At 37.2% G+C, this 26,456-nt stretch overlaps 1 protein-coding gene across 1 annotated transcript; it reads right to left on the reverse strand.

Annotated features, from left to right (window-relative positions):
• LOC123875447 (ubiquitin-conjugating enzyme E2 R2) lies at positions 1–26,456 on the reverse strand. Its single transcript, XM_045921281.1, has 5 exons — positions 25,818–26,456; positions 23,792–23,878; positions 5,355–5,587; positions 3,517–3,631; positions 1–2,394 (listed from the first exon to the last, which is right to left on the reverse strand). Exons 1-5 carry the CDS (start codon positions 25,995–25,997, stop codon positions 2,284–2,286), a joined length of 726 nt encoding a protein of 241 aa, XP_045777237.1. The 5' UTR covers positions 25,998–26,456; the 3' UTR covers positions 1–2,283.

Consider the following 26,456-nt stretch of genomic DNA (forward strand, 5'->3'; position numbering starts at 1 on the left):
TTAAGATTCAATTTTAAAAAGTCTATCCATAAGGCAGGTTTACATGAAGATAGTGACTGGCAAATAGTAATTTTTTTTAACTGATCATGCCAGCTACAATAGCTTTGCCACCAGTTACTCTTCCTTTAGCTGCATTATCATAAACAATATTTACAATCCAATATCAGGTATTTTCACGAAAATCTAAATAAGGCCATGATTTGTGTTACAAAATGAGATCACAAATGTATATTAAAGGTAGATCGAGCGCTTTTAATACCTAATTATCACTGTCCCATTTCAACATCCGAATTAGAGCGAGAGGTCGGATCAGTGTAGCTGTCTGTAGTCCAACTTGTCGCTAGGTAGGAGATATTAAGAGCGCTCGTCTCACCTTTGACTTAATGCATGAAATTGTTCTCGCATCGATGAGCAGTGACCTTTCGTTGCACATTGCTGTAAAAGTTGACTTATAATGCATGGCGTTATTAGGTTGCTTTGGATGGTAGAGATATGCACTTGCGAAATACTTTTGTATTTTTTTTTATGATTGAGTTGCTCTAAATAGGCGACAAATAGTCCCCGTATTAAAGACAACATACCCTTTCTGTTACCTTATTTAGTGGTATTTTTGGCTCTTGGCAGTGATTTGTGTTTTACAAAGAAACTAGACGTCATTTCCAAAATCTTTTTAGGGCCCCGCATTACTTCGCTGATTGATAGTTAGTTGAAATACAAAATGCTTATGGCAATAATTAACAATATATAATTATTGCTCGCTTTGTTCATTACATGGAAATTTAAATCTTTCATTTAAATCTAAATACATCTATTGTCGATGTTTAATAGTTACTTCATATTTTAATGGTCTGATAAAACTTTGACTCAGCTTTTATGTATCTAATGATATACAAAATCTGCCAACCAAACTTTTACGTTAACGTGAGCTTCTATATTACTGTCTTCTAATATTGATTTAAATAAAATTAGCAAAGGACTCCACTTGCTTATGCCTACTAATATTAATGGATTTTCAGAATTCAGACTGGTTTAGTAATGGACCAGTCTGAATTATGTCTGAAAGTATTATGATTTATAGCACTTTGTAACCTAAACCTGACACTTAGTAACGTGATTTGAGTAATCCATTTTTATTATTTGCAAAAATGGCTTCTTAATTCACGGGCAAGCATAATGCGGGGTTTGTGTCGCACGAGTTATAATGTACTATTTAAAGGTGTATCCACTCCACTCTTGCGTAATTATATCGATAGCATAGTTCATTTTAAACAGTTAACTCCTTCGAAGTCCCAGTTATTCTAGAGCGTTAAAGCAAATTTTTATAGGATGTTAGTAAATGTCGTTGGTACTGACTGGATCGCCGAGTGACTTGCCAAGTCCATGACATGTACGTCGCGGCGTCTGTGCAGGGCTTAACTTGCCCAATGTGAATCTGGCTTTATAACATCTAGGGAAATACAAAATGCTACGATATTGCTTACGTCAACTAATAACATTTATTTTTGGAATGGTCAAGCCATTCCTTGTAGATCAGGACGGCTAGCACGAAAGTTGTGATAGTCACTTTGCGATCATCGCGTTTGCTCAATTTATGGTATTTTTGTTGCTAATGTACTTTTTAGCCAATGCTGAGAGTGTAAAGGTTCAAACGCATTTGCGCTGAGCTGCACGACGCGACGCGATGTGGCAACACCTGGCTTCATACAAACTCATATAAACTATATTTACCGCGCCGCCGCGTGGCGCTGCATTCCGTCGCGCAGCGCAGCTCAATTGCGTTGTGAAATGAAAGGAGCTGCAACTCAATACAGTGTTGTTTTGTGTTGGGATTCATGACACTACAGAAGTTCATCTGAATCATAAATCGACGTATTTTTTGAAAAACATTCCAATCCACACTCAAGTCAAAATTGAGGATATGAACAAACTGATTACAGCTGGGCCATTACGATAACATTACATACCTACAGGTCGCATTGCAAAAGAAACGTCCTGATTATGATCTGGGTTTTGCAGAACATACGTCAAAATATTTATGGAGTAATACAAAGTGAGTCGGGCAGCTCTGGCATGTTGATGCTAATTGCTAACACACTACAAACTCAGTAATGTCTACAGCTTCAACCAATGAGAACTGATTGCGATCATCACATTGTAGCTATCTAACTTTCGTGCTAGACCAGCGCCCAGCAGCATTGTTTAAAGTTTAATTTAAAGTTAAAGTTTCAATATGTGTTATATACGTCTGGTGGTCCGTCCGTCGCGTGAGATCTCGGGGGCGTATCACGACTCGCCGTTGCCGCTGTCATCAGCGTCCTCGCCGCCTTCCAGCTCGCCCTCGGAGTCGGTGTCGAGGTCGTCGTAATCGTCGTCATAGAAGTCCGTCATATCGAGCTGGAAGCAAAATATGAAATAGATTAACATTACAGGAAGGCACAGCTTTGGCAGACCTCTCCACTAGGTGGACAGATGATGTCAAAACAAGAGTGGATAGGCATCTTCTAGGTAAACGCGTCTATCTAAGGCCACATCATCACTTTCCATCAGGTGTGATTATGGTCAAGCGCTCGCCTGTATAATAAATAAAAACGAGATGTAAGGAGGTGTTTAATCTAGGCAAGTTGAATCCTATCATTTTTACGTCAACTGCCACCTTACCTGCAATTCGAGCTCTACCTCACAAGCCAGCTCTGAAACTGTATACTTATGAGAGAAATTAGACGCCCACCAAATGTTGGGAAATGTAAACAGGGATGTTAATAAATAACCTGTACAATTGATTTTAGACTTATTTCGTGGTAAACAGACGTAATAATGATGTTATAGCGATATATTGATCGTCCAAATCATCGTATTTGATAGTACCCCCTATTTACATGATAAAATCTGCATAATTATGAGAAACAATAATAAAATTTTAGTAGATGCCTGTATATTCGAATTAAAACAAACCACTAAGCCAAGTAGGTAAACAAATGGGAAAAACAATAGTACCTACTAAATGATACAAAATATGATGATGACATCGTTATCTAGATAACTAACAACAACACAAGAATTGAAGTTATCGAAGCTGCTTTTTGCATTGAATGATACTAGGCACTTTGAATTAATACTATAATAATTAATTTTATTTAAAATTAGATGATGCCCGCGACTTCGTCCGCGTGTATTTAGGTATTTTAAAAATCCCGTGGGAATTCTTTGATTTTCCGGGATAAAAAGTTGCCTATATAAATTTCCGGGATGCAAGCTACCTCTGTATCACATTTCATATGAATCAGTTAACCGGAGAAACCTTTGAGAATCCCATGGGAAGCCTTCGATTTTCCGCCATAAATAGTAGTCTATGCCCTTCCCTGAGATGTAAGCTAACCCTACTATTTCAACAAAATCGGTCAAACTGTTGGGCCGTGGAAAGCTAGCAGACAGACAGACACTTTCGCATTTATAATATTAGTATGGATAGTATGAATGCCATTTCTTAAGTTAATGAAGAGCAGGCTGAATGTTTACCTGTGGTTCTTGCGTTGACGACTTGACTTGTGTTTTAATGCAATAATCTTCTAATGTAAGAGGTACTACGATTCCTTCCTTTTCTGCGTCCATGCGCGCCACCTGAGCTTGTTTTCTGTAAATAACAAAATTCACTATTTACATAATAGTATATTGTTTCTAATATAATAGACTGCGTAAATGATCATAATATTACGCGCAAAATATACGTGAAAATATACGTGGTTAAGAATTAAGATGACCTACAAGTCTCGCCCTAACACAGCGAAAGTTATCATTAATGTTTTTCACAAACCTTTGTCCTTGGAAATGCGCCAACGGCAGCAGTCTGTAGTTGCCTACTGAACCGATAATTCTCACGAATTCAAGAGTTCAGCGACTAAAAGAAATATAAAAAAATGGGAACACCGAATACGGTGCATCTGCGAATTTACAGACGAATAAAGCGTTTTAGAGAATACCGCAAGTTCTAATGGTACCCTTACAAGGACAAGTCGATATTCGAAGGATTCAATGTCCCACTAGAAAGATTCTTAAAATTGAAGGTCATCTTTTGGAACTTTTCCATACAGCAAATGGCTATTCGTTACACACCAAAACAACATCAAGATCCATCTCCAGAGCATTTTGGGAGGCTAAGAATTTTGATTGCCCCTGTGTACTGTTACTTACTAAATACAAACAAAATTTACCTTAAGTATAATGATCGCGTATTCTTTGTCTTTGCCCTTGGAGTTGCGCCAAGACGCTGGTGTTTGCCTGGGTGAAGGCCCAGGGTTCATCGAGGACTGGGATCACTGAGCAAACGCGTTTCGTTGGGTTCTAACTTCTAATGCTCGCACGGCAGCTCACCCGACTGGGGTAGTTCACAGTTGGAAGTAGATTATAAACAAATGTTGAGTTTACCTTATAATATTCTCATATTCCTTGTCTTTCCCCTTGGAGTCGCGCCAACGGCGGTACATGACGCTGGCGTCCACGTTCGCCGGGCTGAAGGTGTTGGGTTCGTTGAGCAGTGAGATCACAGACAGCAGCACGGTGCGAACGGATTGCGTTGGGTTCCAACGCTCGCACGGCAGCTCACCAGACTGGAGGTAGTTCACCGTTGGAAGTAGATTATAAACAAATGTTGAGTTTACCTTATAATATTCTCATATTCCTTGTCTTTCCCCTTGGAGTCGCGCCAACGGCGGTACATGACGCTGGCGTCCACGTTCGCCGGGCTGAAGGTGTTGGGTTCGTTGAGCAGTGAGATCACAGACAGCAGCACGGTGCGAACGGATTGCGTTGGGTTCCAACGCTCGCACGGCAGCTCACCAGACTGGAGGTAGTTCACCGTTGGAAGTAGATTATAAACAAATGTTGAGTTTACCTTATAATATTCTCATATTCCTTGTCTTTCCCCTTGGAGTCGCGCCAACGGCGGTACATGACGCTGGCGTCCACGTTCGCCGGGCTGAAGGTGTTGGGTTCGTTGAGCAGTGAGATCACAGACAGCAGCACGGTGCGAACGGATTGCGTTGGGTTCCAACGCTCGCACGGCAGCTCACCAGACTGGAGGTAGTTCACCGTTGGAAGTAGATTATAAACAAATGTTGAGTTTACCTTATAATATTCTCATATTCCTTGTCTTTCCCCTTGGAGTCGCGCCAACGGCGGTACATGACGCTGGCGTCCACGTTCGCCGGGCTGAAGGTGTTGGGTTCGTTGAGCAGTGAGATCACAGACAGCAGCACGGTGCGAACGGATTGCGTTGGGTTCCAACGCTCGCACGGCAGCTCACCAGACTGGAGGTAGTTCACCGTTGGAAGTAGATTATAAACAAATGTTGAGTTTACCTTATAATATTCTCATATTCCTTGTCTTTCCCCTTGGAGTCGCGCCAACGGCGGTACATGACGCTGGCGTCCACGTTCGCCGGGCTGAAGGTGTTGGGTTCGTTGAGCAGTGAGATCACAGACAGCAGCACGGTGCGAACGGACTGCGTTGGGTTCCAACGCTCGCACGGCAGCTCACCCGATTGAGGGTCGTCCACCGGTGGATGTAGGATAGATATACAGAGATCACCATTCTGAAATGAAGAGAAGAAATGTCTGCATACTGCCATTGAAAAATATACGCCTACCTTTTTTTTTTATTCACTATAGGCAAGCGCTTGACCACAATCACACCTGATGGAAAGTGATGATGTGGTCTAAGATGGGACGCGTTTACCTACCTATTTGTTTTGAACACGACGACGCACGATATACCTAGTAAACCGTGATGTACGTTGTAAGATGAATAATCGAAATAAGTGTGAAGGAATAGAATATTCTATTCCCCACGCTTACCTCATAAATAAGAAAGTACTTATTTACTTATTTATAAAGTTATTCCAATGTAGCCGGTATTCGGAAGTTAGAATATAAGTTGAAACTGAATCTACAGAAATCATAGTTTTTGAAACGGGTCCCAAAATATTTAGTGAAATCATTTCTACAATAAATGACGACATTGATCTATTTATAAATTACTACGAAAAACGTAAAAGTACGTGACAATTTTCCAGTAAAAATAAGCACACAGAGCATATTTCAGTTGAAGACGAATACAAGTGATCGTTTCAATAATTCGTTACACAGTATTCACATCTTGTTTACTGCGAATTTTATTACTGTCTAATGTTTATCGTGAATACAGAAGACTTTCTTGCGTTAATAGAAAATAGAAAACAATGCAAAATGAAATATCCATTACCATTACATATCATTAGCATAAGTAAGTTTAAGAAATCTATGGCCAAATGATGAATTAATGTAACGATAAATTAGATTTTATTGGCTCAGGCCTCAACAGAACCAACGAGTTATGAATGATAGTACGAACATGCAACGAGATCACGACAATTTCCTGAAGATCCTAATGATTTACTGTACAACAGTGTACCTAGACCTTAATTCATCATCACCATATTCTTTGTTTACACTGATAATATATTTCAATAATTCTGTTATTGCGAATGGTTTATTATTGAACTCGAATAAAAAATCGATGACTGATTCATGAATGGCCACTGATGTCAGAACCCCACAAATAAATTCACATAATTTATATGGAAGCACAGCCTGAATATCCAATAACAAATTTTCGACACACAGGCAAATAAATTTTTTGTGTGAGTTATCTCATTGCCTAACAATCACTTCAAAAACAATTTTGCGAAACATCGTTTCCCTGAACTATAAATATGTTTTAGGTAAATCTTCTTCAAGTAACTCTAAACGAGTAGCTAGCAACTGAAGAAATGGACGGTCCTAAAGTTTTTGGGCCAGTAAGCAGGCTTACCAGTCACTCATGGTCATGAGTCATGACTTCATGAGTCATGGGCCATGGTGAAGGAGGAAGCCGTGTTAGGAGTATCTCTCATCCATACTAATATTACAAGTGTAAATTAAAAATTTATAACACCCCCGACAAGTGAAGGTTACAGTAACTAGTAAATAGCTGATAACTTTCAAACGGCTGAACCGATTTTCTTGGATTATAGCTAAGAACACTCTCGATCAAGCCACCTTTCAAACAAAAAAAAAAACCAAATTAAAATCGGATCATTAGTTTAGGAGCTACGATGCCACAGACAGATACACAGAAACACACGTCAAACTTATAACACCCCTCTTTTTGGGTCGGCTAAAAATTAATTAGGTCATTACCGTCATCGAATATAGCTCCAATTTATCGCTTCACGCTGAGACGGACTCGAGCTCAATTCCGTGGCGGTACATAACTGCCTGGTTACATAAAGTCCATTGTTGCCTTCTTCGTGCTGCGGGTTGTTTAAAAATACAACCGTCACGTAACACGATCGACGAGGCAATTTACTTTTTAGCATCGCTTGGATGTTGAAGTAATGAACTTGAATCTTAGGAGATCAGCACAGTTCTCACCATTTAATCCTGGGTATAAAGCAATTTTTACGGTTCCTTACCTCAAAAGGAACCCTTATAGGATCACTTTGTTGACTGTCTGTCTGTCTGTCCGTCTGTCGTATCTGTCAAGAAACTATAAGGGTACTTCCCGTTGACCTGGAATCATGAAATTTGGTAGGTAGGTAGGTTTTATAGCACAAGTAAAGGAAAAAAAATCCGAAACCCATGAATTTGTGGTTACTACACAAAAAAAAATGTATTCATAAACAAATAATTAGTACAATATTTTCAATTTTCAAAGTAAGATAACGTTACAAGTGGGGTATCGCTATATGAAATGCTTTACCTGTACATACAAAACAGATTTTTATTCATTTTTATGCATAGTAGTTTTTGATTTGTCATGCAAAATGTTGAAAAAAATGCCCGAGTACGGAACCCTCGGTGCGCGAGTCTGACTAGCATTTATTCGGATTTTTATTGATTTTTGATTGGGTTTTCAAATGAAGCATTATATAATTATGTCGTTACAGTTTTCGTTTTCACAGTTATAACGGTTAAATGCTGATATTATCTCTGACAGGACTTGATTTAGGTAATTCCGGCTTTAATAGCATAATTAGAGATGATATGATGATTGACTCTACATGATTAGAGAAAAAATTCAGCTGTAACTATAGAATCCTGTCCTCTGTCTACAAACTTGTCAGCGTGTGACAAAAACCAGATCTCTTCCTCTTAGTAACGTACACACTAGACACTAGACACTAGTTTGTCTAGATTAGTAATTTAGAATTTTTTGTTTAACCTTCACGTCTCGTTAGGCTTTAAACTTTTAAACAGACTTGGTACATTACGAACGAAACTTCTATTCATATAATATAACAAGCTCCAATCCAAGCAACCACACTAAGGTTGAAATCTTAGGTCAAATAACTTTTATCTGAGGAATAATTTTGACGTTTTGACAGATTTCCTGAAGTTTCCTGTACTGCCAAAGCTTGTAACTAATTCCTCAAATAAAAGTTATTTTACGATTGAAAAATCGATAAGTCGATAATTTAACAGTTAGTTAATAAATAATCAATCCATTGGTAATTTTTCGACAAATTACTTAGCACCAGTGTTATTAGGTATTTTGTCAAAAGTCCATACGATTCTTGTCAAATCCAATCGACAGATTACAGATAGATTGATTAATTTCGGCTGTTTTAGCTTAACCAATGCAATCGATATTCGATACGTTTGATATTCATTGTCACACCGAGGCCACATCACCCTTAAAGTAATTGTTGAATAAATTGCGCTAGAAAAATGACATCGACAGCTACCAAGGGCAAATTATGGAGGTAAACCGCTTCAAGTAAGTACCTACCTAGTTGTTATAGCTTCTTCCGCTATCTCCTTATATGAGAGAAATGCTGTTGAATCATTGTACCAGTATTTATCGAACGTCCAAGCCATCAAGTGACAGAAAAATACATTAACTTTTAATTTACATACAATGCGCAAAAATGAGATGCGGCCGAATTCATACTTTTCGGACAAAAATATTATTAATTATTACGTAATTGATTTCGAATAATAAATGAACAAAAATGTAAATGATAATAAGGCATAATAAATAATCAACGTCATCACTTATCAATGATATCAACATAATAATAATAATTATTATTATCATTAGTTCGATTAAACATTGTGACGTGTACAAACAATGCGTTCAATTAGATACATCGATTGCCATACAATTCAGTCTAGTTTGAACGATTCAAATCTTTAACTAGAACCCGACTATTATTAACAAGTGTAAATTAAAAATTTATAACACCCCCGACAAGTGAAGGTTACAGTAATTAGAAAAGAGCTGATAACTTTCAAACGGCTGAACCGATTTTCTTGGATTATAGCTAAGAACACTCTCGACCAAGCCACCTTTCAAACAAAAAAAAAAACAAAAAAATCGGTTCATTAGTTTAGGAGCTACGATGCCACAGACAGACATACAGACACACAGATATACAGACACACAGATACACATGTCAAACTTATAACACCCCTCTTTTTGGGTCGGGGGTTAAAAATACCATCCCGGTCGATATATTCATTACTTTTATAAAATGTTGTCTTTAATATTTCGGAATTCTGACGATGAGTTTGATATTGCTTGCAAAAAGTTATCAAGATTCAAGACGTCACGGTTGCCTTAGTACACAAATTCTAATTTCTTTGTCGTTTGAGCGGTCACGTACTACTGATGCCTCAAATATTAATAACTAGCTGATGCCCGCGAATTCGTCCGCGTGGATTTACGTTTTTCAAAATCCCGCGGGAACTCTTTGATTTTCCGGGATAAAATGTAGCCTGTGTTAATCCAGGGTATAATCTATCTTCATTCAACAACCAAATCCATTCAGTAGTTTTTGCGTGATTGAGTAACAAACATCCAAACATCCACACTTTCACATTTATGATATTATTAGGATATTCAGCTTTTTGGATGCTCGGAGGGAATAAAGTATCCCACAAATCAAAATAATATATAAATGTACATAAGTAATAATATAATAGCTACATTATATAAATGCAAATATACATACGTACGCGCGAAATTACCCTATGTTGAAGTTGGGTTATGACTTGAGCTAGAAATAAACCTAGAGCAAAGGTTCATGATGCTGCTACTCGTTTCAATTTTAATCAATTTACCCTATAGCGGGGTCCGCTTAGACGTATGCTTTTGCACCCTTCTCTAGTTTTGCACTCGCTCCACCCTTTTATCCTCACCCTAAATTGCTTCAAACATCTACTTAAAGTTTGATTGCAGCTTTCAGGTTGGGGCACAGAACGGTAATCCTCAGTTGGGACTTGGCGTGTGTATCTGTGTCTGTCTGTGACATCGTAGCTCCTAAACGAATGAACCGATTTTAATTTAGTTTTTTTTTGTTTGAAAGGTGGCTTGATCGAGAGTGTTCTTAGCTATAATCCAAGAAAATCGGTTCAGCCGTTTGAAAGTTATCAGCTCTTTTCTAGTTACTGTAACCTTCACTTGTCGGGTGTGATATAAATTTTTAATTTACACTTGTACCGTTATTCTGTCATCTCTGTTTACCATCCATGATACTTCCTTATTGCAAGCACAATATGGTATGTAATGCCAGTTGTGTATGATTTTCAATGTAACTACATACTTGCTTACCTAGTTTTATTTATCACTTATGTTGAGGCTGCGGAACTTAATATAATTTATTTATCACGTCCATTAATGCGTGTCGACGTGTACTTAGCCGGTATTATGTGTGTGTGGTTCGCCAGTTTCCTGTCTACGTAAGCCATCCAAATAAATTAGACACACGGAAAAGGTTTAAATATTTATGGACTAAGAGCCAGCCCGTGCCAGATCTTCGTTATTTTATAAAAGCTGTAAGTTTCTCTGCTTTAAAACTTTAAGGACGTCTGGCATAAGCATAACGTGATTTCTAATACTATTGCCAAGAAAATATATAACAAAAATTAGACTTTATATTCGATTATAGAGATTTTTTACACCTTTATTACCTGTTTTCTCCCAAAGCAACCATGATCCAAACTTCATAGTCGCGGATCGTTCCTCCCTGTGTTGTGGCAATACGCAGAAAAACTTTTAAACAGCTTTTATAAAATAACGAATATCTGGCATGCGCTGGCTGGCTCTCTCTCTATTATGTCGGCTGAAAAATCATTAGTCATTTATGCTCAAATAGTGAGGAGCATAGAAATATTGTTGCAATTGTTAATCACCGATTAGAGGTAACCGATGAAATATTTTCTATGTATTAGAAAGAAAAGTTTATTGTGTTTGTTTATAATTATGTAAACAATATTAATTATATATTTTTATGTATAATAGTTTTTGATTTATCGTGCAAAATGTTAGAAAAAATACCCGAGTACGGAACCCTCAGTGCGCGAGTCTGACTCGCACTTGGCCGGTTTTTTTATAAAAGCCATTCATCCGATCTAGAGCATGCATACACTTTTCTTAGTTTATTGGCTTTTATTTCGATATACACGTCGCTAGTCTAGCCAGACTTTATTGGCTTATTGACTGGCCGTGAATTTAAGCTCCAAGGCTGATAAGTACATTTAATTTTGAACAATTGAAAATACATACATATCATAAGGCATTGTTGTTCAGAATAACTAACCAAAAGTACAATTACTCTAGCTTTTAGCGATAGTAAAGGTTTTCATTACATTGGAGCATCATTAGAGTTTAGACACAGATAACGAAATCTGTGGAGTTAGAATAGATAATATAAACTCTTGGCTTTGTTGATTGGTTACAATTTTTTTATTGAGTTTATTCGAAAGATAGTGATACGCTCAACTACTTTAGCGTCAAATTGGCCCTTTTTATAGCCATTACTATGAGGACAAAAGAGGCACTCGGAACAAAGGGACAAGAGTCAATAATGACAAAACTCGATTGTGCATTGCTCAACAAATCGAGAATACAGGAAGTAGGTAAATGGATGCAAGAATTGCTATGTTTGGAAACTCTTCTGATAAGGATAACGTAGGTAGGTAAGTACCTATTAGGCAAGTTGTACTTTGGACTTTAAGGCTGAAAATGATCTTGATGTGTAGAATATAAGATACGTAAATAGTGAATACTTACCATTTACTTAAAATATTTATTGAATCGGTGATTTCTTTAACACCCACACACACAGACCCAAAAATAAAAACTGCTATAATAATGAATTCATGTAGCGAGTAATTAATTACATAAGTATTTTAATTATTACAGTAGGTATTTTTTCAGTTTATTTGGAAAATACAAAGCTTACCACAGTACATGATATAAAGGTAGAAATTCATTTAATGATTCTAAACAATATTCGTTGATGGCAAAAATATTTTATTTTCTATAAGTACTTACATTTAATTATATTATAGTATAACTATAAGTATATTATATTATAGTATAGAAAATAAAATTCTATAATATAATATCGTTTCTGATCATTAGCGACCTAGGTGACACACTTTTAAGAAACAGATATACGGTTAGGTGCGAAACAAAGGCGTAGTGAAAGTTACCAAACTGCTAGGTTACTAACGGTCCTGTCTAAGGAGATACAAACCTGCCTTGGCAACTATACCGTCTAGGAACTAGTTTTCGCCTACCTACCAGTAGTCAGGTAATGTTATCATATCACGGATACAGCTCCAAAATATGAGAACATTACGCCGCCCTCCACTCCCAAATCATTCGAAACAGATGAGGCCCAATACAGAAAAACCGGTCAAGTGCGAGTCGCACTTCGCTCTTTTATGGTTCCGCGCATATTTTGGGTGTATGAAATATTTATTTTCCGAGCTAGAACATCTGCGATGTTCATTTGTTTGGGTCATAGCTAACAAACTATTTTATAAATCGTTGTTTTCAGTATTTGTTGTTTAAATACAGTATAATGTACATAATATGTATATGTATATAATTTTGCGAGGGGATGTCGACGCTCCAGACCTTCATGACCAACTCTGTCGTATACGAGTACCTAAATTAAATAATAATCTTCGTCCACGAAAGAATAAACTTTTCGTGGTACCAGTTCATCGTACTGTTGCTCGATCTATGGCACCGATACCGCGTTCATTGGCTTCCTTCAACGCGCTCTCGGATATAAATGATCAATGGGATCCATTCAATGACGGGTGGGCAACGTTGGTTCAGGAGTTACTGAGGTACGCGGAGAGCATTGAATGAACAGGATCATTCAGTGCTCTCAGCGTATACATTCATTCAAAATTTAAAATCTTTTATTGTATCATATTTTGTTCTATCTTTACCTTTTATTTTTATTTATTTTTTTCTTTTTTGTATAATAATTAATCATCTAGTTCGTGTAAGTGGCTCTGCCGTTCAATTAGATGTAAATAAATAAATAAATTTAGCGGCTGGCGGGAAGTGGCTGGATGAGGAAGGCTGAGGACCGGGTGTGGTGGCGCTCTTTAGGGAAGGCCTATGTCCAGCAGTGGACGTCCACAGGCTGATGATGATGATGATGATGATGAAATAAATAAATAAATAAATAAATAATACACTATCATATTATCACAGAAAATCAAAGAGTTCCTTTATTGAAAAACCTAAATCCACGCAGACCAAGTCACAGGCATCATCTAGAAGACTATAATACAATTTATTCTTATGAGAAGAATTCTAAAATAAGAAGACCAAGGCCAAGATCAATTCGGATGCAAGAGTGAAGATGAAGACCAACGCTAGGCTGGGACCTGGGTCTTGTTTTGCATTTGAGCATCACTATTAGGTATACAGTATGCGACTATAACCGAAGTCGCTCGGCTTAGAACATGGTTTGATACAGTAAATGTTCAGATTCAACCCAAATTGAAAATGTGTTTAATGTGCGACCCACTGCCCTACTTTCAACAAAGTTTCAATATATCTATTTAGTCAATTTATTTATTGACTTTATCGTGCATTAACCTTTAAAGAACCCATTTAGTCAATTTATTTATTAACTTTAACGTATTTAAAGAAATCTTCAGTTGATTTTATCTATTTCTTATTTTTATGAACTGTTAAAATCTCTTGTATCGTTATTAAGTACAAATATTTATCACTTAATCATTTAACCCATACCTACTTAATTATTATAATATAAAATATCTCTCTGTTTGTTAGGTAAGGTGTTTACCTTTTCAGGCTCTTATCCGATAACATAAATACATTTTATAGAGCACAGGTATAACTTACGAGTGGGTACATCTTGAAGACGGTCATAGGCTAATTTTATCCCGGAAAAGTTTCTTAGAGCCAAGGTAATCAATTAAAAAAAAAAAACAAAAACTCCATGCAAAAGAAGTGGGAAAAATTCATTTTGACATTATTTGCGTTGACGTTTTTGATCACTGATTAATCCTTTTACATCCCTATCCATTTGATGCTGGCTGATGATCTGTTAGTTAACATTTAACAACGTTTATTACGAGATGATTGAGCATAAAGTGAGTTCGCCGGTGCGTCGCCCTCAGCTAAAAATACTGCGGCAATTCACCCAGAGCTTCCTCACAAAGAAAGCGCGTGCTGACCTCCAAATCGAGTTTTATTTCAAGACAATGCAAGTGACATATTATTCATAACTGCCTATCAGACTACCAGATACCCGCTCACACTTGCCGAGAGCTGGCTGACATATTGGAGGATTTAATAAAGAGTCAGATAAGATTTAAGAAGCATACTTATACATACATAAAATACTTACCACGGATTATAAAATTAGGTACTATGACCCCACCTCGTGGCACTCTGTTAGAATATCTGAAACCCCTTACTTCGTAACCATTATCCAGAAAACCTACATAATATGCGAAATCTCAAATTTTTCGAAAGTCACTGAAATTGACATGATATATGTAAAAGTTGAGCGCTGGAAGAATGTGCCACACTTATTAAAGCGCCCTATCTAACAACCAACCCAGAAAGAAGTGAAAATGTACTTAACGCAAAAACTGCATTAAATTCGTTAGACTAGTTTCAGGTCAATGGTAAAAGAAAATAAACGCAAAAAGACAAACATACACAAAAAAGCTCTAACGCCAAACACATACTATAAGGTCTTCATTCCGTCATGGGTACCTACTAATAAAAAACTTGTTACATACTTTGAAAATAGCTTGCAATTATAACAGCGGAAGTGTTAAAAGGAAGTGTGCGAATTGCGGAACTGACGTAGGTACCACAGAATATTTCGAGAATCAATGAACCTTGGAGACGCGAGCCATGGGCTGAGTGAAGGTTACATTACATGACGCACGCAGGACCCTACTAATGCGGTTTTCGATTCATGCCCGCTCTTCGTAATAGCTCACGCTCTTCACGAAAGCTACGCTCGGCGCGAAAGACCGCGAAACAACCTTTCCCATGATTCCACACTGGTTTCGCGCTACGATTCGCATGCGAGTAAAGAGCGGCATATTATGCTACATTTTCTCTAATTACTAAGAATACTCTTACTGAGTGAGGGTTGTGCACGAAAGCAATAGCATCACTTAATTCTCAATGTTGATCTTACCCGTTTCATAACAGCTTTGAGCGATTCTATTGATTTTCATCACACAGATCCATCACACACATACTTAAAGAGCTCTGGTGGAAAGCCTAGTAAATGACAAACCCCACGTTTGGACTGGGCAGCGCTCTAAAGGGGTGCCGCGTGTATGTCGGCGAGGGCCGGCACAGACGAAGTCCATACTTCTACGAAGTATATCCTAACTTGTAAATAACTACAAACTTGACATTGGCTAATCAGTGTAAAGCCAGACGAGAGAAAAAAAAACGCCCCCACGTTTCTTAAAATTAATCACCCAGATTTTCAGGCAAGGTTTTTATAAGCTTGACTACGTAACACTACTTATGCGTGTTTTGAGCCTTTTGCGTGCTTTTGCCACGCACTTGACCGGTTATTTAGACTAAGAGCAAATTAAAATCTGTCAAAATAGAAAAGTTTACTTAAAAAGGCTCTTTGCTCTCTTTGTATGTCAAGTGGGAGAGAAGCGGTTTTACCGAGGCATAAAGGCGTATGGTACTCGAGGGTCGACTTGTGCGTACTTTTAAAAAGACCGTATCTTGCTTCGCAGGCAGGTATCTGTCTACCTTTCAAAAAGTTTTCCTAAGTAATTAAGCACACAGCTGAATTTGTGGTGCATCGTACAGGACGTCAGCTCGAGGGAATAATGCAAGCTAAAAACCGTGATAAAAGATATAACAAGTTATTAGATAATGATAAGGGCAGCAAACCCTAGCCTGCTTAATAAGCAAAAAGGTGTTGGAAATTAAGTGTATGGCAGAGAGCCGCATGTGGTAACAAGATAAAGTTGAAAACTAAAACCCGACTGCGATCGTCTTAATAAACGCTTACATATTATAGTAAAATTGTTTTTCTGTCGCTTGGTATACTTTAATGTAGTAGTACATTTATATTTATGAACTCAGAATTCTCCTCTTTCATTTGACATCCCACTCTATACAATAGCAAAAAAAAAAATTTTGGAGACCCCCACTTTTTTCATGTAACATCCGTTAGGTCAATTTTTTTCGCATAAAATGTAGCCTATGCCACCCGGACCTAAACGACGAATCGATTGACACCTCATTCATCTCAGTAGTTTAGGCGCTACGGTGGAACACACAGAATCTGGATACAAACATACACAGACACATACATAGACTGCTAAAATCACCCTGACCCTTTCTTTTGGCTTGGCCACAGTCGGGTAAAAACACTATCCAGCAGTGTCTGCGACCAACTAGTGGATGGATGACGAGTTAGTTCAGCAAAATAGAAGGGAATACGACGACCAAGCGTTGCGCATGATCAGGACAATTAGCTTTGACCAAAGAATTTCATCGCAACGCGACGTAGTGTACGTCAAGTTCGGTTTTTAAAATCACCACCACGTGGTGTTAAAGCGATAATACGATTGTAATTTTGGCACGGGCGATGGTGCAGAGACGAAAACGATTTCTGAAGCTATTTAAAGAGGTGTGTGAATGTAGCACAAGTTCAAAATGACCACCACGACGCAGCTCGACGCGATTAAGGTTAATTACCCCAAGGCCGATCAGGGCCAACGTTCGAGGGTATTCCCGAGTTAAATAAATAACTGATAGATACTCTGTATTCTTCAAGGAAATGAGTATCGGTGAATAGCATTGGTTTGAGAATGAGATTTGAGAAGCAAGTGAAATTCTATATCAAACAAGAAATGAAACGGACCAACCGTAGATGGAGAAAAAAAAATAACAAATGAAATGAAAATTTCGCCTAACAACCTTATCTTGATGCTTGAAGCTTTGGAATGTTTTTATCAAGTTTTATCTGTTGATTTAGGTCAGTAATCAAGAATGGGATAGCCTTAGCTGTTGTACAAAAGTTAAACTACTTAGTATAACTTGACAGAAGTAAAAGTAATGCCATCGCTTTTAAAATATCCCAGCGGAACAGGATGATGGCACAACTTTTAGAGCCGGTAAATGTAGTTTAGGAGTTATGTACAACCGAATTAAGGTAGGCACTATCTACCAATGTGCCCTTTTAGTGCACTAAACACCACGTACAAAGTATGTCAAAACATTTGAGATACGTCTATATTTCTGAAAATTTTGCCACATCACTTAAAACTAATGTAAATTAAAAATTTATAACACCCCCGACAAGTGAAGGTTACAGTAACTAGAAAAGAGCTGATAACTTTCAAACGCCTGAACCGATTTTCTTGGATTATAGCTAAGAAAACTCTCGATCAAGCCACCTTTCAAACAAAAAAAAAAAACTAAATTAAAATCGGTTCATTAGTTTAGGAGCTACGATGCCACAGACAGATATAGAGATACACACGTCAAACTTATAACACCCCTCTTTTTGGGTCGGGGGTTAGTTACAAAAACAACGGAATTGAGTTAACCCAATAAAGTAAATTATTCAGTCAGCGTAGGTATAATATAGTTAATTATGCAGATTGTATTGTATCAATTGTATGTAACTGTGATTTTAAAGTTGATTGAGACTAGTTCATTGACTTTTATGATTCACACGCTTGAAAATTTGTAGGTAGATAGGTTTGTATGTTGGTTAGTAATCACCGCGATTGCTGCAAGTTAAAGGCCATTCAACCATTGTATCCTGTACGATGAGCGAACCATGAAAGGTTTTGTAATCAAGCGATTGTGGTAACCAGCCCCTGATGGGCTAAAGCAGCTGGCCTCCGTTCTCATTGGATAGTGAAATACCTAGTACCTACTCAATATGATTTATTATTATAAAGAGCCTAGGGGGATTCAAGAGTCAAGTCTAGACTCCTATAAAGATAAACTACTTGTCTGCTTCAGTACGATATCGTTATTTTTTTTTTCATATAAAACTGCTAGAATTCTTGTTGGGAAAATAAACACATTTTTGTGGATTTATCCTCAAGATCGCCACTTCGCCGAAAAACAAGCAATTTTAATAGTGATGAAAAAATTCATATAACATCTACATATTATCTAACTAGATGATGCCCGTGATTTCATCCTAAGCGACATCAAACCTAAATACTCAGGTATACGCGATACCTGGGTATTTAGGTTTTATTAAAAATCTCTTAAGAACTCCCTGATTTTCCGGTACAAAAAGCCTAACTCCGTCAGCGGCATGCAAGCTGTATCTGTATCAAATCTTATCGAAATCGGTTAAATGGAGTGTCACCATAGCCTATTATTTGACATATCGTTGACTAGCCGATGCCCGCGGCTTCGCCCGTATGGATTTAGGTTTTTCGAAGTCCCGTAGGAACTCTTTGATTTTCCGGGATAAAAAGTAGCCTATGTGCTAATCCAGGATATTATCTATCTCTTTTCTAAATTTCAGCCAAATCCGTCTAGTGGTTTTGCGTGAAGGAGTAACAAACATACACAAACACTCACATACACACAAACACACATAATATTAATGTGAAGCACAAAACGTTTTGCGTCTTCATTCCTGATACGCATGGCTAAGGTTTGGAATACTCTCCCGCGATCTGTGTTTCCTACCAATTACATCCGGGTATCTTTAAAACAAGAGTGAATAGGCACCTTCTAGGTAAACGCGTCCCATCTTAGACCACATCATCACTTTCCATCAGGTGTGATTGTGGTCAAGCGCTTGCCTTGCTTGAATAAAAAAAAAAAGCTTGATTCAGGGTCAAACCCTCTCGGTTCCACCCGAACCCATCAAACCGAGAGTTCCCTCACTCTAGTTCACTCTGGTTCCGCTGTAAGTCGTTCTCAAGATTGGAAACAGCGATATTTCTGTCGGATACTCCTTGTATTTTTGCCTCACTAGCAACAGTTCGTGTCACCGCGTGATTCATGCTTAGCTTAGTTTGATGACCTGTCTCACTTCGTTATACGGATTGGTCTTCACAAAACTAACGGTATACCCGCCACGGCCGAGTTTCTACAAAGCTTTAGGTATTGTTTCTCATCTACATCCTACACTTTTATTATAGAGGTAAGACTTGTAAGTTTGGATGTATGGGGTAATCTCTGGACCTAATCATCCGATTCTGGAAATTCTGATCATCACCGATCACTGATAGATCTACAGCTACATTATCCCCAAGTGCTATAAACTATAAATTACTAGATGATGCCCGTGACTTCGTCCGCGTGGGTTTAGGTTTCTTAAAAATCTCGTGGGAACTCTCCGGTTTTCTGGGATTAATGTCAATTTCCGGGACGCAAGCTGCCTCTGAACCAAATTTCATATAAATCGGTTAAACGGATGGACCTTTAAGAATCCCGTGGGAACGCTTTTATTTTCCGTGATAAAAAGGAGCCTATGTCAGTGCCCAAGATGTGAGCTAACTCTATACAAAATTTCATCAAAATCGTTTAAACTGTTGGGCTATGAAAAGCAAGCAGACAGACAGATAGACACACTTTCGCATTTATAATATTAGTAAGGATATCACTCGGAGAAAGTAGCGGGCAAAAGCTAGCTGAGGTTGACCTATACAATTTGACAGCGAAATGACAAACTTCATTTTTGGAAAAGGAAACGAAAATCTATGTACGTAGGTACCTAGTCGCAGCAGACTAGCAACACGCGAAACATAACAACTAAATAACAATACAAACTAAGTCGTTTTCAGGTCAAAAATACTAAGTAGGTATTAAGCAAGCCACAAGTACTAAGTAAACTTTGTAACCATTCGAAGATAATTATATTAACAACTTGGCGTTCAGAATGTTAGGGATTCCTAGTTGTTCCATCTCGCCTCAGCTTACAAGACTGAAGGTTAACTAACTAGGTACCTAGATGGATGGATTTTGAAGCAATTAAAACTGACTGACGCATTTTTATCCCAATTTGCAAAAGGAAAAGGTGACAGATTGACTTGACTGATCTATTAACGCACAACTCAAACAATTGGCCGTATGGGGCTGAAATTTGGCTTGCAGATAGCTATTATGATGTAGATTATAGACATTCGTTTAGAAAGGATTATCGAAATTTAAACCCCCAAGGGGGGTAAAACAGGGGTTTGAAATTTGTGCAGTTCACGCGGACGAAGTCGCGGATATTCCTAAGCTAGTACCTACTATTCTAATTGAACGTAATAGCAACAAACGAATTTCAATGATATCTGATCGTAATCTAGGACAAAGCGATGACATTAGGTCAAAGACGCAATTTGTGGCGCAATCTCGACCCGCGGAACGTTTTATCGTGGAAATGATAGCTGATGAAAAGAATAATATTTTGAACAAAATAGTCTTTATGGAGTTTTTCAACATCTAAATAAAACAAGCGTAAATTAAAAATTTATAACACCCCCGACAAGTGAACGTTACAGTAACTAGAAAAGAGTTGAGATCTTTCAAACGGCTGAACCGATTTTCTTGGATTATAGCTAAGAATACTCTCGATCTCGATTAAGCCACATTTCAAACAAAAAAAAACTAAACTAAAATCGGTTCATTAGTTTAGGAGCTACGATGCCACAGACAGACACACAGATACACACGTCAAACTTATAACACCACTCTTTTTGAGACGGGGGTTAAAAATAGGGACTATAATGGGGCTACCTGCGTTAAATGTATACTAACATTTGACCATCATTTTACGCCTGCCACTGACGTCGACGACGACGCCTAGACGTTTAGTTAGAATTAGAAGTTCCCGGTAAGCACTTAATAAATAATTAAGTAAATTGGCTCAGTATTTTGCAGGAAAATGGAACACGCACTAACTATAAACGCATACAGCATCTCCATTCCTTCGTGGATGCACACGATCTCGGTGCGATCCAGAACCAATAACCTGTGGCATTTTCCTACGTCTATGATATCATTCCAGTAGCCATGACACATGGCCAATTGATCAACTCAAGTAAAATCATTGACAAAGCTTGGAAACACGTGGTAGATAGCTATATTTCTCCAAAGTTCGAGTAGGTATGACGGTATTGGTATTCTAGAAGATAAATGTAACAATGATTCATAGGCCACTACTTTGGAAAATTGTTCTTAATTTAACAAATTCAGTGCCGAAGATGCGGTTAACATTCTACGAGATTTAAGAGGGTATTTTTAGTCATCAATAACTTTGTAGTTGTTCCTGGATTATAAATAATTATGATACACGGGTTGAGTATATTTTTTCAGCTTTTTTTTTCCAACGATTCGATTTAGTATTACGAGTAAGAATATGTTTTACTGAGTGTGTACATGAAGATAAGTATAGGATATCAGAAATAAGTCATATTGTAAAACAGCTCTGCAATCCCTTTTGGGATAATATGCTGGACCAACATAAGCCCGGCGTTGTGTTTTGCTCTTATTAGAGTTCCGTACCTCAAAAGGGAAAAACGGAACCCTTATAGGATTACTTTGTTGTCTGTCTGTCTGTCCATCTGTCGTGTCTGTCAAGAAAACCTATAGGATACTTCCCGTTGACCTAGAATCATGAAATTTGACAGGTAGGTAGGTTTTAAAGCACAAGTAAAGGAAAAATTCCGATAACCGTGAATTTGTGGTTACACCACAAAAAAATGTGTACCCACATGAACAAATATAGTTAGTATTTTCAATTTTCAAAGTAAGATAACTACACTAAGTGGGGTATCATATGAAAGGGCTTTACTTGTATATTCTACAACAGATTTTTATACATAACAGTTTTTGATTTATCGTGCAAAATGTCGAAAAAAATACCCGAGTACAGAACCCTCGGTGCGCGAGTCTGACTCGCACTTTATTCAGAGTTAGCCTTCACTGGCTCAAGTTGCACAGGACAAGATTTACATTCACTACTGCCATTGTTCAGTGTTTCCCAAAGTTTTTGGGTCTTTACATTTTACAGCCTTTGTTTCTCAAGATCGAGACTGAATGGAACTATTTAGAGACGGAGTTTAGTTTGGCTTGGTATTGCAACTTTGTGTTCAACCTAATCTAGGTATGTAACAATCGGGTTGGGAGCGTCTTTGACTTCAACTCCTTACATATTTCGATGCTCCTAGTCCTCGTTCATTGAACATACTCCTACTAATTAAGCCAATAAATAACCATTTGTGAGAATTTATAACAAAATTCCGCAATTAATTTTGGACTTGCCTTCACACAAGTCAAAAAATCTATTAAAACTATGCTCCTGGAAAAGCTTATTATACAATAAAAGATTATGTAAATGATAAAAAAAAGCATGGATTTGACTAGCTCCAGCAATGCGCGGGGCTGCAATTGCTTGTATAGTATGGCATACTATTGTAAATTGAACAATTGATAACCCTTCCTTTCCGCTTTGCCGTAGTCGGGTAAAAAGAGCAACCGCCGAGTTTATTGCTGGTTCTTCTCGGTAGGAACGGCATTCCGAACCAGTGGTAAATTATTTTGAAGACTCAAAAGCACTTATAAAAGTTTATTTTTCTAGAGATCTTCGGTCTTTTACTATTCCAGAAACTTTTGGAAACATAAGGACTTAACTGTAATAGTATTCTTATGGTTCCAAAAGCTTCAATAAATTATTTTAGTGTAACAATAAAAATAAATTCAATGTCAATTACAATTATTACACTAAAATGGTTGTTGATTGCCTCAAAGATCAAAACATGAAAGGCAAAAGGAAAAGGAAGGAAGGAAAGATTTATAATTGAATGTTTATTGATGCCTATTTTAGTATGGAACTTTATTATTACTGACAAACAGGGCAACAATAAAGATAACAGAATGGAGTTTAATTATTAAAAGTAATTATAGTATGAGTAAATACATTAAATTCTATCTAATTCCCGCAACTTCCTCTCAGTGGATTTAGATTTTTTAATGTATGGAATTTTCAAAATCCAATGGAATTTCACTGTTAATAGAGAAAAAAAGTCTAGATTCTAGATTTCTAGATTCTCTAGTTTAGGCAAGTCTTCTCTGTTGGCCAATCACTGGTCACGCTACTGTTTATTTAGTTATATAGTATGTGTGTATGTGGAGGGTAACCTCTGGAACCACTGCACCTAGTTACTTTTTCACGAAAATTCTTTCAACATTAGAAAGGTACATTCCAAATGGGCATAGACAGTAAGTAGCATGCAGGTTAAAGAAGCATAAAAACACTGCATACTTTAGTCCTAATAACTCAATACATATTTTTCAGTATGACTAAATAGGTTTAAACCTAAATACCTACCCAGGCTTGAATACTTTTGCACGCTACTGGATGTAGGCTTTATATTATGTCATCTACTTAAGATAGATATTTTGTCCAATCTGGATGAAATTAGGGCTGCTAGTATATAATTATATAAAAGGAAAAAAAACTGCTTACCTCATATACATTTGGATGCCATACTTTAGTTAAAAACCTAATTGTGGGCGGTGAATATGGGTAGTCTGGAGGGAATTTCATATGTGCCTGTAACAAAAAGAAAAATACTGTAACTTACATAATTTATTTATCAGCAAAATATTGGTCCTAGTTATTTTGTCGCTAAACTAGATTGCCAAATCTTCAAGTAATAATGATATCCTATTCCACAAGGAACATTGTGGAAGGGATAGCACTATGCTTAGACTTTACAGTTTAAGTTCATTTGTGCACAAACATATAGCACTAGTTATAGAACTACTTACTTATCTTTATTATCATATCGACTAGAAGATGTCTGCAATTTCCTCTACCTGGATTTAGATTTTAAAAATCTTGTGGAAATATTTGATTTTTGGGATAAAAAATAGCCTATGTCCATCTCCAGGATGCAAATCTACTAAATTTTCTCAGAAACGATCAAGCAGATGTACTGAGAAAAGACAGACATCCTTTCTCATTAAAAGTATTACTTAGTATGGATGGATTTATCACTTTTTCTTTTGTGGAAATATAATCTTATCCAAAATCAAAACCATGTAACTTCTTATTTTATGTAGGCCCACAATTTCTATTTAACTACGACTTGATAGGTCATTCTGCACAAAAAAAATTACAGGCTGCAACTTGCTTTCGCTTAAGCATAACTTTGATGGCCAGTGGCTAATTTTGTTGTACCTAGTCTCTTAATTAAACTAAAATGATAGTTCAAAATGTAGGTAGTCCATAAGGATCATTATGAAAGGGATAGCAATACATTTAGACCTGACATTTTAGTTGAGTAGATTATAACAGAATTAGCCATTTTATACTAATTTTTACAACTTCGTAGAACATAATTTTTGCAGTATGATCCATCAGGGGCATAGTACATATAAAGATTATTGATGTAGGCCTACTTCATTTGTGTTTATGATGGGTCAATATAATATTCTCCATCCCCACAATCTCAGCCAGAGTTCAGAGTAGAGAAACTATAAAATATGGGGTGTATGGTTTAAGTACAGTAGTTTTAGTTTATTAATTAGTTTAGTTTAGTAATTAGTATTGTAAGTATATCAAGTACTCTTTTACCCAGTAGTTTCTGAATCCTAGTAGAATAATGTGAGCCTGATATTAAAGAAAACTTTTTACTACCGCAAACTTCCGCAAAGTAACGCCTGATTCTATCCACCAAATACTTAATCAATAAAAGGAAGTTATGTAAGTACAATGAATAAGCATCTTCTATCAAATAGGCAGTACAATCTAGAAAGTTTATTAGAATTACCATAAATTGGCAGTTGGCTTCAATTGATGATGGCCAATACTAATCTGAGTCTGGCTGTAGGAATGATGTAAATAATGCTGTCAATTTATTATACAAAGTAGGTATTTCTATTTACTTAATTATTGTTAAGTAAATTATTATATTTTTCAGCATTAAATTAAGTATTTTAAGTAGTATAAGATAGTTCCCCCAATCTAAAGCCAACGCCAGCTCACTACTGAGAATGGGTACGCTGACTCTCTCAGATTGAGAAGGATTTGGTTATAACTTATCACGCTTTCATGATATTCTCAAAGTGTGCCAAATACGGATTGGCACACTTTGAGAATATCACAGAAAACTCTAAGGCATACATGTCTCCTCATGATTAATCAAGTGATATTTAATTACTTAAAACAAACATAACACTGAAAAGCCAAAGATGCATCCTCCTAAACAACTGCCAATTCCAAGCACTAAATGACTAACCACCATGGTTTAGTGCATGGATGTATTAGTGCTTATTTTTAGTTATGTAGGTAGGTAACTATTATTTTTTTCAAAACTAGGTAGGTAGATACCTACCTAACTAGTTAGTGTTGGGCTTTTTACCTTGTTTTATGGATAGAGATATATTCATGTTATCTGAGTTAAAAACTGTGGATCACAAACAAAGGCTTCTACAACATTATCATTAATATTTAACGAATTCTGCACGAATGTGCAAAACTGTCTTACCTTGAAATATCCGCCTTGATAAAGCGTATCTGGTGGTCCAAATATTGCAACTTCCCACTCAAACAAATTGTCCTCACCAAGTAACTTCACTCTGAACCCTTCCACGGGCTCCTCTTGCAAGCTCTTGTACTCCAAGGCCAAAGCCCTGAGAGCAGAACTGGTTGGTACCGTACTAGACATTATTATCACCTATTCTAGTGACAAAATTTAAATTGCTATCTATTTAAAGATTCTATTGACATAACACTGTGGGACTGTCCTTGCGGTCCACGTATTCACGAGGCATTTCCACTGATCTCAAATCACAATAACAACTTCTCAATTTTGGTAAACATTTCGCCAGTAACTCAAGGATTTGCACACTGTAACCGCCAGCACTAAAGCGTGCGTAGACTTTTCAACACTGAAAACTGGATTGGTCCAAAACGTGAAGCGAAATATAACAATGAGAAAGCCACAATTCAACGTCGAAACAATCGCACTTCCAAGGAAAACGGCTGCGTGCTCCTTCGTATACAGCTGCTACCTGAGTTGCCCGACCGAATATTGCAGAACAGCTGTTAGTTATTTCCGTGCTTGACTTGATTGCGCAGCGAAATGACGCACGCAGCCATTTATCGACTACGAACGTTATTACTG

This window comes from Maniola jurtina, chromosome 20 (genome assembly GCF_905333055.1).
Source record: "Maniola jurtina chromosome 20, ilManJurt1.1, whole genome shotgun sequence".
Taxonomy (NCBI): Eukaryota; Metazoa; Arthropoda; class Insecta; order Lepidoptera; family Nymphalidae; genus Maniola; species Maniola jurtina.

Excerpts from the sequence above, each read along its gene's own strand:
- LOC123875447 (XM_045921281.1), bottom strand. The coding sequence starts at position 25,997 with ATGTCTAGTACGGTACCAACCAGTTCTGCTCTCAGGGCTTTGGCCTTG. Across the intron at positions 23,879-25,817 it reads ATCAAGGCGGATATTTCAAG|GCACATATGAAATTCCCTCC; the intron begins GTAAGACAGTTT and ends TTTTTGTTACAG. Across the intron at positions 3,632-5,354 it reads GAATATGAGAATATTATAAG|AAAACAAGCTCAGGTGGCGC; the intron begins GTAAACTCAACA and ends TGTTATTTACAG.